The 15,750-nt window shown below is 50.7% G+C and overlaps 1 protein-coding gene across 2 annotated transcripts; it reads left to right on the forward strand.

Moving 5' to 3' along the window:
• Positions 1 to 5,964: 5,964 nt before the first annotated feature.
• On the forward strand, positions 5,965 to 15,696 carry HCCS (holocytochrome c synthase). Of its 2 annotated transcripts, none has more exons than XM_081081340.1 (7): positions 5,965 to 6,113; positions 7,223 to 7,365; positions 9,828 to 9,976; positions 11,290 to 11,438; positions 11,677 to 11,796; positions 13,584 to 13,670; positions 14,136 to 15,696. In XM_081081340.1, exons 2-7 carry the CDS (start codon positions 7,254 to 7,256, stop codon positions 14,332 to 14,334), a joined length of 816 nt encoding a protein of 271 aa, XP_080937466.1. In that variant the 5' UTR covers positions 5,965 to 6,113; positions 7,223 to 7,253; the 3' UTR covers positions 14,335 to 15,696. The 2 variants fall into 2 exon arrangements, with proteins under 2 accessions (XP_080937466.1, XP_080937467.1); XM_081081341.1 differs by having other exon boundaries at positions 6,095 to 6,113; positions 7,239 to 7,365.
• The last annotated feature ends 54 nt before the right edge of the window (positions 15,697 to 15,750 follow it).

Below are 15,750 nucleotides of genomic sequence, written 5' to 3' on the forward strand. Positions count from 1 at the left end.
GCCAAAACGGCTAGGGCTAAAATCCCTCTTACGCTGATACAGCAATTTCTAAAGGCTTACTCTTGACCTCTGTACTTCTTTCTATGGACAGCCCCTAAGGCACTCTATAGCCTTGGCATCCATAGGGCGGGCCTTGGCCTCCCAGCATGGCATCACCTGGAGACGCCATGTGTAAACAGGTTTCCTTTATACTCCCACAGTCACTTTAGAAATTAACCACAGTCAATGAAATTGCCTGAAGGTCTGGCTGTCTCACTACCAAGGGTGCTCGTGAGGCGGTGGGGAATGTGTCCCCCCATCCAGGGCATCCCATTGGCTCCATAGCCAGCAATGGCAGGAGCACAGGAACTGGATGCCCGACAGCCTGCCCTCCAGATTTTCAGACTCGAGACGGCAAAGTCAGCGCCTGCTGAGCTTCCAGCCTGCTGGCCTGCCCTCCCGATTTCAGACTTGGCTGTCCTGACAACTGTGTGGCACAATCCCTTCAAATAAATCCCCTGATAGATGGATGGGTGGGTGGGTGGGTGGATGGATGATGGATGGATGGATGGATGGATGGATGACGGATGGATGACGAATGGATGGATGGATGGATGGATGGATGGATGGATGGATGGATGACGGATGGATGATGGATGGATGGATGACGGATGGATGATGGATGGATGGATGACGGATGGATGATGGATAGGTGGGTAGGTAGATAGGTAGATAGGTAGGTAGGTAGATAGATAGATGGACAGATAGATAGAGCGAGCTCTTATTGGTTCTGTTTCTTTGGAGAACACTGATAAGTTTAGTACGATAAACATTGGGAGACGGCCCTAGCTGGTTTGGCTCAGTGGACAGAGCGTCAGCCTGTGGACTGAGGGGTCCCGGGTTCGATTCCAGTCAAGGGCATGTACCTTGATTGCAGGCATATCCCCAATGGGGAGTGTGCAGGAGGCAGCTGATCGATGTTTCTCTCTCATCGATGTTTCTAACTCTCTATCCCTCTCCCTTCCTCTCTGTAAAAAAATCAATAAAATATTTTAAAAAAAAAAAAAAAGATTGGGAGACAAAAGAGCACGCCTCAGATAACCTCATTCATTAGGCTTCCTAGTAACATGGCTGTCTCTGCTTCTGATGTAACATCAGGGGAGGTACAACTGAGGAGGAACCTTGAACAAATTAGTAGAGAGCCCCCAGAGCAGCGGTGCAGGAGTAGCATTGAGGAGGAAACTGGTCTTGCAGAACTTGTTATCTCAATGCAGAGGCCATGGGACTGTGAACAATGCACTGCCCTGGGGGCGGGGGGGGGGGGAGGGTTGTTATGCTGGTGCCAGGAGGGACCATGGATGTGGCCTGACACCTGGGGGCCTTCCTGCAGGGCCACGGAGGGGGCAGGGGCATATCTACAAGACAAAGACCCCAGCGGGATATATATATATATATATATATATATATAGAGAGAGAGAGAGAGAGAGAGAGAGAGAGAGAGAGAGAGAGACAGACAGACACAGGCAGGCTCTCTGCGTGTTTCTTCACTCTGATTTGGAAATTAATCCCGGAGTCCACTAGTGTGAATAAATAAATGGGGTCCCTCCCTTTCTCTAGGAAGCGGGCTTGGTATTTCTTTGGTCTTCGGTAACAGCATATTTTAGCATTTATGTTAACAATGCTTTATAATTCACAATTTATTTCTTTGAATGTAAAGCCTTATATTTCCATTGGTAAAATGTGTGTGTGTGTGTGTGTGTGTGAGAGAGAGAGAGTGAGAGAGTGAGAGAGAGAGAGAGAGAGAGAGAGAGAAGAAAAATCCAAATCTTTGCTACAATCTGATTATACCTTTTATTTTTTTATTTTTTAAAAAATATATTTTATTGATTTTTTACAGAGAGGAAGGGAGAGGGATAGAGAGTTAGAAACATCGATGAGAGAGAAACATCCATCAGCTGCCTCCTGCACACTCCCTACTGGGGATGTGCCCGCAACCAAGGTACATGCCCTTGACTGGAATCAAACCTGGGACCTTTCAGTCCGCAGTCCAGCGCTCTATCCACTGAGCCAAACCGGTTACGGCTGATTATACCTTTTAAATATTCATACCAATAACGCTGCATTTAGAACCTGTATATCTTTGGTTTTTATAGCATAAGGAGACCATGCCATAAAAAAAATCACAAACATCTGTACCTACTAGGATTCAAGAGTTAAAAATATGAGTTTTAATATCCCCAAAGCATATTTCTTGGAAAACTGTGTTGGATGTGGTGGTGGGAGAGAATGGTTTGTCAGCTTGTCTTCTGTGGCTTTAGTTCTTCCATCCCACGTTAGGAGTCTAAACCGCTCACGAGAACCTTCCCTTCCTACAGCCACTCATATCTCACTTTCTTGATTTTTCTTCCATTTTTACCTATGTTCTCTGCTGCAGACCAATTCCAGCATGTCATAATTTCAAGAGTTTCATCAAAAGGTTGATGAGACTTGGGGACTCAACAGGGTTGAGTCACACATGGAGTCACCTGTTGGGAATGGCTAAAGGCATTTCCCCAAACCTGAATAGGAACTGATTGTGGCTGCCAGACAGTTAAAGGGCATCTTAATCTACATGTGATTGCCTCCTACTGGCCAAACACCTGAACAGCCGTAGGCTATTCCCCAAAGTAACAATGCTTCTGTATCCTCTGAAACCTTACCCTTTGAGGTGTATTATCTCCACCTTGCCTTAGGACAAATTGTGCTAATAAAAGCAAGGGTCTTAGGCAAGGAGGCGCTCTTCAGTTCCTTTGGCTGAAGGTCCTCTGACCCCCAATGCCTTTCAAAATTATATCTTGTCTCCAGACTCTTTATTAGTCTCTGGATTCCTATGTCATCTGCGCACAGCCCCTTTTCCAGATTCCTGAACCCTTCTGAACCCTGGAAGCACCAGCATAAATGGACGCCCGAAGTGGGACAAGAGTGACAATAGTTCTCCCCAATTGTTCTCTCCAATTTATTAATTCACAATGCTTAAAAGAAACAAGACTGTCAAAGAGCCAGGGATATATTTAGATTGGCTGGTCAAACATTCTCTTCCTAGTAGGAAAACCCAACTAAAGTCAGAAGATTCTTTGGTAAATATGGAATGATAGCAAAGAAAAAAACAAAATTCTTGAAGGATATCACCCTTCATACTTGTGGCTTTAACATCCCATAATTCCCCATTTCTCCTAGAATTCCTCATCTCTCCCACAAGTCTCCATTTTCTCTCACAAGTTTTCTCATGATTTTCTGCTCTTCCGCAATTCCCCAATTCCTATCATGTTTTCTGCTCTTCCCCACAATTCCCCCAGCCCTCCACAATGCTCTGGTTCTCAAATAATTCCCTGTATTTCCCACAATTCTTAGTTCTCTCCACCAACACCCCATTATCTGCACAAATCTCTTCTCCCATAATACTCTCATCTCTCTCACAATTCTTTCTTTTCTCACAATCTGCCCCCCCCCCCAATTCTCTCTCTCTCGCCATGGCCAGAGACCAGACAAAAGGGATAGACCCTGTACTTCAGAGCCTACTGAAATTACTCATATTAGACAATCCTAAACCTGCGTAGCCTATCTCACCTATTCCTTACCATGGGAACCATAATAAAGACTCTTGCCCATGGTTCCCTTCCCTCTGCCTAGTGATGGACCCCATGCTTCCTTGTGCCTGTGGTCCCTGTGTGTAATGTGTACTCCCGTTCTTAAGATCTGTGTGTAGAACGCGCTGTCTGCAATGGCAGCCTTTTCCTGATCTGTTGTCCTTACCAAACCTACTTAATAATGAAACTTATCCCCTGACCGGTGTGGCTCAGTGGATAGAGTGTCAGCCTGCGGACTGAAGGGTCCCAGGTTCGATTCCAGTCAAGGGCATGTACCTTGGTTGCGGGCACATCCCCAGTAGGGAGTGTGCAGGAGGCAGCTGATGGATGTTTCTCTCTCATCGATGTTTCTAACTCTCTATCCCTCTCCCTTCCTCTCTGTAAAAAATCAATAAAATATATTTTTAAAATAAAAAAATAATAATGAAACTTATTAAAAGATTTATGCATAGATGTGCTCTCGTGAACAGCTGTGAGTGATGGAAGGAGGACTGGGCAAAAGTCCTGGGCTGCAGTCAAAATGGAAGCTTCAGCTGGCCCTCTGAGCAGCTCTGAAGCTGGGTTGGCACTTCTGAGTTTTCCCCCTTGAGGCTAGGGGCCCCAGCTCATGAACCCTTGCATCAGCCACTCACAGGCTGCAATCTGCCACAGAGTGGGGGGCAGGGGCAGATTGGCCCGAAGCAGTTCTCTCTGGCTGAGGGCAAATCCTGGAGGCAGCCTCAGCCCATAGCTGTCAGCTACCCACACTCCCAGCACCTAGAGCAGTGGTTCTCAACCTTGGCTGCACATGAGAATCACCTGGGAATCTTTTTCAAATCCTGATTTCTGGGCCTCATCCTCCGGAAATTCTGTTTCTTTGTTACTCATGTTGTGGCCTCACCCCATCACAAAGAAACAGAATTTCCGGAGGATGAGGCCCAGAAATCAGGATTTGAAAAAGATTCCCAGGTGATTCTCATGTGCAGCCAACGTTCTCAACCTGTGGGTTGCGACCCCTTTGGGGGTTGAACGACCCTTTCACAGGGTCGCCTAAGACCATCCTGCATATTTTACATTATGATTCATCACAGTAGCAACACGACAGTTATGAAGTAGCAACGAAAATAATTTGATGGTTGGGTCATCACATAAGGAACTGTATTTAAAGGGCCAGAAGGTTGAGAACCACTGCCCTAGACCCATGGTCGGCAAACTGCAGCTCGTGAGCCACATGCAGCTCTTTGGCCCCTTGAGTGTGGCTCTTCCTAAGCCTTAGGAGTACCCTAATTAAGTTAATAATCATGTACCTACCTATATAGTTTCAGTTTAAAAAATTTGGCTCTCAAAGGACATTTCAATCGTTGTACTGTTGATATTTGGCTCTGTTGGCTAATGAGTTTGCCGACCACTGCCGGGGCCTAGGGGATGGACTGCCTGGCCCTTACAGAGCACCTGGGTGTGCAGTGCTTTCACAGGTCCGCTACAGTGATGCAGAGCGCCAAGTGCTTCTTATTAACACTTTAAGTAACCAGATGAAATTATCTGAATTGGAAAGTACTGATGAACAGTATTTTGAGGCACAAACAACCATCATGTAACAACCTTTCTCTGTGATTTCTCTTAGTACCACACAGAGCTAATACCACTAGGGTTTGTTGCCTGCATCCCTGCTGGGAAAAGAAACCCACTCCATTTCTGTTAGAGCAGTGGTTCTCAACCTGTGGGTCACGATCCCTTTGGGGGTCGAATGACCTTTTCACAGGGGTCGCCTAAGACCATCGCAAAACACATATATAATTACATATTGTTTTTGTGATTAATCACTATGCTTTCATTATGTTCAATTTGTAACAATGAAATTGGGGGTCACCACAACATGAGGAACTGTATGAAAGGGTCGCGGCATTAGGAAGGTTGAGAACCGCTGGGCTAGAGGTAACTGAAAATACAGACCTTCCAGTCCACACACCCCCTGCAGACGGCCTGGGGAGGGGGATCTTGTTGGGTTCATCTTGGGATCTCCGGGGTCTGCCACCGCTCTCACCTGCTGAAGCTCCTGGAGTCGTTACTATAATTGCAACTGACGAGATGCAACTTAAAAAGACATTTTCAAGCGAACTCCTGCCAAGCACCCCCTGGCCGCTCCAAGCATCTGTCCTAGAAAGTCCTGCTCTAGGCAAGTCTCTGGCTCAACGCTCCACAAGCTCCGCCTCCGCGAGAAAGGTGCCTGGCCGGGGGCGGGGCCAGAGCGCAGCGCACGCGCTGATAGGCCGAGGCGGGCGGGGGCGGGGCCCGCTCCTTCGTGATTGACGGAAACTCTTCTTTTCCAGCAGGCGCTCCACCGCCCACACACCCGGAAGTCCCGCCTTCGGAAAAGGAAGTCGCGCCGAGCGCCGTTACCAGCGGTGACCCAGGCGGCCGCGGTGACCGCGCGAGGGGCAGGCGGCCCGGGCAGGCGGGGGCCGCTGGGGGCCGGAGTTGGAAGCGAGAGGCGGGTCCGGCGCGCAGAGCAACCCAGGCGGGAGTCAGGTGCGGAGCGGCCGGCGGGGGGTGGGGGGCCGGAGCAGTCGGGACGCGTGGGGACCGTGCGAGGAAGGCACTCCGCACCCTGCCCTCTCCCGTCCTTTCCTTCTTGAATCCCTTTTCTGCGCCGTACTTTTCCCAGACCCACAGACGCTCGCTAAACCCCGGGGCTGGGCTCCAGTCTGGCCTGAGTAAACCTCCCCTCTCCCACCCGATCACCAGTAAACCTCCCCTCTCCCACCCGATCACCAGTAAACCTCCCCTCTCCCACCCGATCACCATTAAACCTCCCCTCTCCCACCCGATCACCATTAAACCTCCCCTCTCCCACCCGATCACCAGTAAACCTCCCCTCTCCCACCCGATCACCAGTAAACCTCCCCTCTCCCACCCGATCACCATTAAACCTCCCCTCTCCCACCCGATCACCAGTAAACCTCCCCTCTCCCACCCGATCACCAGTAAACCTCCCCTCTCCCACCCGATCACCAGTAAACCTCCCCTCTCCCACCCGATCACCAGTAAACCTCCCCTCTCCCACCCGATCACCATTAAACCTCCCCTCTCCCACCCGATCACCAGTAAACCTCCCCTCTCCCACCCGATCACCATTAAACCTCCCCTCTCCCACCCGATCACCAGTAAACCTCCCCTCTCCCACCCGATCACCAGTAAACCTCCCCTCTCCCACCCGATCACCAGTAAACCTCCCCTCTCCCACCCGATCACCAGTAAACCTCCCCTCTCCCACCCGATCACCAGTAAACCTCCCCTCTCCTGTCCGATCACCGCCAAGGACCCTCTACCTCGGCCTAACCCCCTGGATATGACATTGTTTCTCAGGGACCGCCTCATGTCACCCTCCCCGCCCCCCCACCCCAATCCGCCCACCGTTAGAAACGTTCCCACACAGGGTGGTGTACGTATCACAACTAGTATTGCCCAAAGCGGGTAATATATTAAAGCTGTTCCCGGAAGTGGGTACCCTGGCCCGCACTTGTCCGGAAGGATGGCGAGGATGAAGAACAAGTTGGCCAGATTAAGAATTCCCAGGGAGTGGCTGGAACCCAGACATCAGCATTAATCTCTCTTTGCTTTGCCACGTGTGAATTTAGAATTGTTTGGATTCAGCCCAGCTTTTCCACCATGGGGTTGTCTCCATCCACCCCGGCTGTTGCAGTTCAGACCACCAATACTTCAGCTCACCAGACTACAGCCCCGCCTTCAGGATGTCCAATGCATGAAGGGAAAATGAAAGGTACTGGATCCTTTGTCTAGAAAATAAAAACAAAAGGCAATCCTCGAAAGGATTTTAGGGAAGAGGCAGTACAGCATGCTGGTGAGCCTCCCTGGGTTGGGTCCTTCTGTTGCTACTTACAAGTTATGTGACTGTAGACGAGGTACTTCTCAACCCATCAACTGTATGATGAAGACATAATATGCTTCACAGGGTTATTATGACAATTAATTGAGATAATGAATGACAGTGTAGTGTTCATTCCACCCCAATGCCCCCAAAGTTTGTGTGTGTCTATATCTGTGGTACTCAACTCGGGCGGGCGGTGATTCCCTCTCACCCCAGGGGACATTTGGCAACATCTGGGGACATTTTTGCCTGTCACAACTGAGGGGAGAGGCGCGTACATCTAGTGCGTAGAAGCCAGAAGTTCTGCTGAACAACCTACAGTGCACAGGACAGTCCCTCAACAAAGACTCACCTGGCCCCAGATGTCAAGAGGGCTGTGCTTGGGAAACCTTGGTCTAGATCTAGCTGTCTTTATCCACCATGACAACTATAGCCCGGAGGGTGTGGCTCAGTGGTTGAGCATCGACCTATGAACCAGGGGGTCACAGTTAGAGTCCCAGTCAGGGCACAGGCCTGGGTTGTGGGCTCCATCCCCAGTGTGGGGTGTGCAGGAGGCAGCCTATTAATGATCTTCTCTCATCGTTGATGTCTCTCTCTCTCCCTCTTCCTCTTTCTCTCTTCCTCTCTTTCCCTCTCCCTTCATCTCTGAAATCAATAAAAATGTATTTTTAAAAAAGACAACTTTACTCCTGCATCCTGGCAGTGTTCATCACCTGATGGACTTGCTGTTCATTCTTCAGGTGCAAACGAAGCAGCTTTCATTTTGAAGTGATGCGCGGCTGCTTTAGGTCCTTTGTATAAAGCAGGGCCTGAACCAGCCTCATGGGTGCCTTCCTGCTTCAAGATAGGAGGGGAAGAGCCAACAGGGTACACTTAACGAGTGCTTACCTTTCATTGCCTTGGGCAGTCAGCAAGGATTTGCTCACTGTCCACTCTGCTGATCACTGGTGGGTGTCACTTCCTTGTTTTTGCACCGAGAGAACAGCAGTGTATGAAACAGACAAAAATCCTTTGCTTGCAGTTTCCGTTCTTATCCTCATAATCATCCCGTGTGGTGGGTTTTCTCCCTTTTTTATTTATTTATTATAAAAATGTCTTTATTGATTTCAGAAAGGAAGGGAGAGGGCGAGATAGAAACATCAGTGATGAGAGAGAATCATGGATCAGCTGCCTCCTACACGTCCCCTACTGGGGATCAAGCCCTTAACGGGAATCGAACCCGGGCCCCTCCAGTCCGCAGGCCGACACTCTAGCCCAGGGGTGGGCAAACTTTTTGACTCGAGGGCCACAATGGGTTCTTAAACTGGACCGGAGGGCCGGAACAAAAGCATGGATGGAGTGTTTGTGTGAACTAATATAAATTCAAAGTAAACATCATTACATAAAAGGGTCCGGTCTTTTTTTTCAATAGTTTTATTCATTTCAAACGGGCCGGATCCGGCCAGCGGGCCGTAGTTTGCCCACGGCTGCTCTAGCCACTGAGCCAAACCGGCGAGGGCTCTCCCTTTTTTATAGCTAAGGAAACAGAGCTCCGGCAGCTCATAAGTGGCAAAGCCAGGAAAACTCTGTGACCTTGGACAAGGACAGCTCCAGTTCTCTTCCGGGGTTTCTCCGAATGGGAAGAATCCAGACAGGTTGAGAGGGCTGCTCTGAGCATCCCCGGGGAGATACAGCCCTGTCTGGTTTGACTTCCTTTGCTGTGTATCCAGAAGAGCTGCCAGTTGGATTTATCTGTATTAGTAAAGAATGTGGGTATGTGTAGGAGATTGAAGGGGCTGTGGGTTACGTAACATGAAAAATGTAACCCAGCGGTTCTCAACCTGTGCATCGCGACCCCTTTGGCGGTCGAATGACCCTTTCACAGGGGTCGCCTAAGACCCTCCTGCAGATCAGATATTTCCATGACGATTCATCACAGTAGCAACATGACAGTGATGAAGTAGCAACGAAAATAATTTGATGGTTGGGTCACAACATGAGGAACTGTATTTAAAGGGCCAGAAGGTTGAGAACCACTGTTCTAGCCCGTTGGCATTTGCAAATGTTGAGATTGGGCGGGGGGGGCCACAGTATTTTTGCTAAGGGCATGACCCAAGAAGAGAAGGGGTACCCATTTCTCTTTCAAAGGGAACGTAAACTTAGAGAACCCTGTCCTGGCCTCTAGGATATCGGGAAGCTAGCTAGCGTGGCCGTGGCCGTGGCCGTGGCCGTGGCCGTGGCCGGCTTTCAGCAGCCGACGCCTGGCCCTGCCTGTGGTCATCGCTGGTCAGCAAGTCAGCTCTTTAGGGCCCAGCCGGGAGAGCCAGGCGCCCTGCCTTTGTGGTGACACCGTTTTCATCCTTGATTTCTCTCAGGCTGTCCGGTGAGTGGAGAGCCAGCTGACCCCACGTGCGAGAAGAAACCCAGCTCTGGGCCTGCCCACCAGGACCGCGCCTACGAGTACGTGGAGTGCCCTGTTACGGGCGCCACTGCGGACAGGCAGAACCTAGATCCTTCTAATCTGGTAATCCGCACTCAGCTCCTTCCTGGAACTTTTTTAAAATGTATTTTTATTGATTTCAGAGAGGAAGGGATAGGCGGAGAGAGAAACATCCATGATGAGAGAGAATCATGGGTCGGCTGCCTCCTGCACGCCCCACATGGGATCGAGCCTGCAACCCGGGCCTGTGCCCTGACCAGGAATCGAACCATGACCTCCTGGTTCATAGGTCAATGCTCAACCACGGAGCCAGTCCAGTCGGGCCTTTTTCTCTTTTTTTCCACCTGTGATTTTAAACACACCGTAGTGAAAACCGGGAAGATTCCCGGTGTGGTGCCAGCACGCCCAGCTCTTCTGCCATCTTGCTAACCAGGGGCTGTGTTGTGACTTAATAATTCCTGTGCACCCGCTAGGCAGTCCTTCACACTTTCACTACAAAAAGAAGTTCTCGGCCAGTGGTTCTCAACCTGGGGTGCCCCCGGGGGGGACATTGGTTGTCACGACTGGGGAACGGGTACTCTTGGGTTGAGGTCAGGGATGTGGCTAAAGATCCTACTGTGCTCAGAACAGAGCCCGGTAACCAAGTATTGTGCGGCCCCAAGCGGCAGTAGTAGAGAGAGTCAGAAGCCCTAGTCCAAGTTCAATGCTGCTGCTGTGTCTGGGAGGAAACATCCTTCGCCTTCCTCCGGTCTGCCAGTGTGGGGACGTCACCCCTCATCGGCAACATACTCACCCCAAAGGCTGAAAGCATAAGCAAGAGCCTCAAAGTAAACTCCTTTAACAGGAAGTGGTGCTGTACAGGCTTCCTATCAGACTTCCTCAGAAGAATGAACAGTCATTTTTGTTAAGCCTGCCATAGAAAGGTTTTCTGAAATGCCTGCTGATCGTGGTATTTGTCATTACTCCTCTTTTTTCCCATTAATCCTCACATGAGGATATTTTTTTCATTGCTTTTCAGAGTGGGAGGTAGGGAGGGGGGGTTGACATTGAACCTGAAATGAAGGTACATGCCGTTGACCGGGAATCAAACCCGTGACCCTTCAGTGCGCAGGCCGGTGCTCTAACCACTGAGCACACTGGCCAGGGAAGCTTTTACTTCCTCATCCTTGAGGAGAAAAAGACCAAGAATATCCCCACAAGGTGTATTTACCGTTTCTGAGAACTTGAACAGCACGGGAAATGGTCTGATAGGGCTGAAATTTTGCTGGCAGTGGTTTGAAAGAGAACCTGTGTCACGTGCAATGCGTTGCTTTCCAGGAAGTGGTTCATTACCGTGCTTGTCTCTACTCCGTATCACGTTTCCAACATTTCAGAGCGGTTCTGCTTGTTCTATTCAGATGCCGCCACCTAATCAGACGCCGGCCCCTGACCAGCCATTCGCGCTTTCCACCGTGAGGGAGGAGTCGTCCATTCCCAGAGCAGATTCTGAGAAAAAGTGGGTTTACCCTTCCGAGCAGATGTTCTGGAACGCGATGCTCAAGAAAGGGTAAGCGAGGGGGCCTCGGACTGAGAACAGAAAAATTCGCTTGTTACATTTATCTAAGAATAACCGCCAAAGAGGTTTTTGGCCTTCAGATGAACAGTAAGTTTTTATTTCAAAAGGTAATTTGTTTCAAATAACGTTCAGGCTTATCAGAAGATAGTGCAAGGCGAAGCAGACTAGGGTGGGTGTGTCCGGAGAGATAGCAGGAGGCCGGTCCGATCTTGCCGACCTTCTTTCCCAGGTGGAAGTGGAAGGATGACGACATCAGCCAGAAGGACATGTACAACATCATCAAGATCCACAACCAGAACAACGAGCAGGCGTGGAAGGAGATTTTGAAGTGGGAAGCCCTTCATGCTGCGTAAGTATGTTTGAGATCTTAAAAAAACCCTCCCAGCCCTGGCCGGTGTGGCTCAGTAGATAGAGCGTCGGCCTACGGACCAAAGGGTCCCGGGTTCAATTCCGGTCAAGGGCATGTTCTGGTCAGGGCTCGTGCAGGAGGCAGCCAATCGATGTTTCTCTGTCTTTCCCTCTCTCTCCCAGTCTCCCTAGAAATGAGTGGGAAAATATCCTTGGGTGAGGGTTAACAACAACAACAAATCCTTCCGGCATCTTTCTTATTTTGGACCCAGGGTTTTAACATTCTTTCAGATGTGTCATTTGAATGAAACAGTTTGGGTAGCAGGCCCGTTCCAGTGACCCTGGTGTGGCAAACCCCCCCGCCCCCCCATGCAACCGTGTAAATAAATCCATGTCCTTATGCTCGTGGATTCCGTGGGTCCCGGGTGCAGGAAGGGGGGAGGAGGGACGGCTGGTCTCTGCTCCCCGGTATCTGGGCCTCACCCACCATCACTCGGTGGTCAGGGCTGGCTGGCTTAACAGTCGTGGGCTGGAATCCAGTTCTTTGCTGGTGAGGGACACTGGCTGTCGGCCACGACCCCTGCCCACAGCCTCTGAACGTGGCTGCTTGGGCTTCCTCACGCTGGTGGCTGGGTTCCCGGAGCTGGAGTACAAAAAGCTCCCATGGACGCTGCATCTGCTTTGATGACGTGGCCTCAGAAGCCCTGGGCCATCACCTGCCTGCCCAGGTTTGGGGGTGGGGGTTGGTCAGAGACCCCCGCCTCTCAACGGGAGGCGTGTCAGTCCATTGAAAGTAGAGCATGGGGGACACGGGACACTATATTGCTCTCTGCCCCTAGGGCAGTGGCCGGCAAACTGCGGCTCTCGAGCCACATGCGGCTCTTTGGCCCCCTGAGTGTGGCTCTTCCACAAAATACCGACTTCTGCGCTTGGGCCACGAAGTTTCAATCACACTGTACGTGCACGCCCACACGTGGTATTTCATGGAAGAGCCACCACACTCAAGGGGCCAAAGAGCCGCATGTGGCTCGCGAGCCGCGGTTTGCCGGCCACTGCCCTAGGAGATGCTCACTCAGCAGCATTTACTGATTCCCCAGCAGGCCTTTTTCTGGCGGAGAAGGCTGACCGTGAGCTCAGCCAGTGCAGGGTGGTCTTACGTGATGCTGCCCCCCAACTCCCTGCGCCTGGGAGCGGGCCAGCTGGCACCCAGGAAGTGCTCATCCAAGGCTGTGCGGAGAGTGAGCGGATTTTTCTAGCCAGGACCTCGCCACCCGTCCTGTGTGCGGTTGCTTCCTTAAGGAGCTGGTCCGACACCAAGTACATGAGTTCCTAGGGATTTATCTAGCATTTTCCTTCTTCGTGAAGGCCGTTCATTGGTATCAAACCCAAAAAGAGTGTAGGGTTTTGTTATGTTCGTCTGCAAGGTTATGCCAGCTGCTCTATGCGACAGAGAAGCGAGATGCCCAATACTCCACCCTCCCTTGTCCCCCAGGAACATGCCTGTGTCCCCACACCAAATGCAAAGGCCCTGGCCTGGACTCCTGCGGAGAGCAGGGCAGATATTCGGAAGGAAGTGGAGGGAGTGGAACATACCCGATCCAGAAACGGAGAGCAGCTTTTTGAAGGTCTAGGGATCTTGGTTTGAATTGGGCAGTGACCTTTCTTAGAGAATGCGAGACTGTGTAAAATGCCTTCAGAAAACTGTATGTTATTGAGGACATGCAACATCATCGTTTTCAAAGGAAAGAAGCTCTTTTCACAGGCTTGTCTAATTTGGGGCTTTCCTAGGGAGTGTCCCTGTGGTCCGTCGTTGGTCCGGTTCGGAGGGAAAGCCAAGGAGTACTCCCCACGGGCACGGATCCGCTCCTGGATGGGGTGAGTGGGGGCGGGAAGGGACTGCCAGTCCCGTGTGAGGGTCCCTTCTCCATGGACCGGAACCCAGAACTGGGGGGCCGTCTTCCAAGATGTAGCCCATGTGCATCTGTAGGTTTCGTCCAGGTGGGGGCGGATTCACTTGGGTTGGTGGGTTGCTCCCCATCTCCTTTTCGCAGGATCGACCCGAGCTGTCCTCTGACTCCTCCTTGCATCTGTGCACTTGGCCTTCTCCCTTCTCTCCTAGCGCAGCCGGAGAACCCAACCCCTCGTCCTGCTGGCTCTCTCTCCGGGGGGCCTGATTCCTGGGTGGGCCCATCGCACATCCTCAGCACCGCCTTTGTTGGGCGCTGTGGGCTGTGACGAGTCTCCCCTCCCCAGCGAGATGTTTGCCCGAGAGCAGGCCTTGCCACGCTGCTCCGGGGCCCGGCGAGCGGGCTGACACTCACCAGCGTGTCCTCATTCCAGGTACGAGTTGCCTTTCGACAGGCACGACTGGATTGTCAACCGCTGCGGCACGGAGGTCAGATACGTCATTGACTACTACGATGGCGGCGAGGTCAACCAGGAGTACCAGTTCACCATCCTGGACGTGCGGCCCGCCTTCGACTCGCTGTCGGCGGTGTGGGACAGGATGAAGGTCGCCTGGTGGCGCTGGACCTCATAGCCAGTGCTGTGTTAGAGACGGGGAAATACCAGCTATTTTTTTCTGAGAGCTACATTAAACTCTTTTCCCTAAGTTGAATTGCACTCGTGATGTACTGGGAAGGTCGAGTGGGTCATGACCTTGAACTTCACTTGGCGCAGGGTAGTATGCACGCGCTCTTTGGAGCTCTGTTTTTACCCCACTGTTGATTGCAGATCATAGTATGTTTCCTTCCCAGTGGGAAGCAGTCCCTTCGTTTTCCCTTGAACTGCAGTATTGCCTGTGTGTTTAATCTAGAAAAGTCTGAGCCACCCCTTAAAAAAGAACTTCCCTTAAAATATGAAGAGAGCCACTTGTCTTACTGTTTTCTCTTGACGACTTGAGACCTGAAAACCCATAGGCTGCACAGGAGCTCTTAAAGAGTCACCAGCAGTTCTAAAGGCCCTACGACAGTGGTTCTCAACCTTCCTAAGGCCGCGACCCTTTCATACAGTTCCTCATGTTGTGGTGACCCCCAATTTCATGGTCACACATTGAACATCATTAAAGCATAGTGATGACTCACAAAAACAGTATGTCATTATAGATGTGTTTTCCGATGGTCTTAGGCGACCCCTGTGAAAGGGTCGTTCGATCCCCCAAAGGGGTCGCGACCCACAGGTTGAGAACCACTGCCCTACGATATGGTCATGGCCCCAGAAGAAAACGCAGAGGTTGACTCCGGAAGTGCACTCAGCAAAACTCAACTGTGTCTTGGCTCCCCACGTTCTCATGGGAATTGTTCAAACCTGGCCTCATTACAGAAACGTTTCAATGCCACCCTGGTCTGAGGGCGCACGTGCAGGGGAATGTGTGTTTCCACTGTTTCATTTTCATCTCCATCCCCATTGTTCTGATGTGGAACTGCTGCCAACAGGCAGGTCTCACTGTTCCTGGTTTTGACAAGTGTTCTCTTGTGTCCCAGTCCTGCTGCCTGGAGCCTTCCCTGCAGTTGGCCTTGAAGGTCTGGCTGGCGGTGCAGCGTTAGCCCTGGTTCCTTTCTAATCATGGTCCTGTTTTGTTGCGTGTTCAGGGAGCTCTCCCATTGAAATTCTTGGTTCCAGTAACCCGTATACTGGTGGTTCCTCTTAGCAGCAGCATGTAACAATGACTATTGGGTTGGGTTTGGTTTTGAGTTGATCATATTAAGTCCTTGCATTTCTCCTAAATACTGGATTGTTGACTTAGGAGAAGGAACTAGCAGACTGGAGTGATTCATTTGCCATGAATGTCTTTGTTGTGACAGCTTTGCGTGGCGTTTTTTAAGTCTAACAACCTGAAGCTCTTCGACCTTTCAGAATATTTGTATATTTTAAAATCAAATAAAGCTGATAGTGAACAGGTTTCCAAATTTCTTAAGAGTAACTTTACACTTAAACAATCACGTCTTCTAACCTT

This window comes from Myotis nattereri (genome assembly GCF_964212035.1).
Source record: "Myotis nattereri genome assembly, chromosome: X".
Classification (NCBI taxonomy): Eukaryota; Metazoa; Chordata; class Mammalia; order Chiroptera; family Vespertilionidae; genus Myotis; species Myotis nattereri.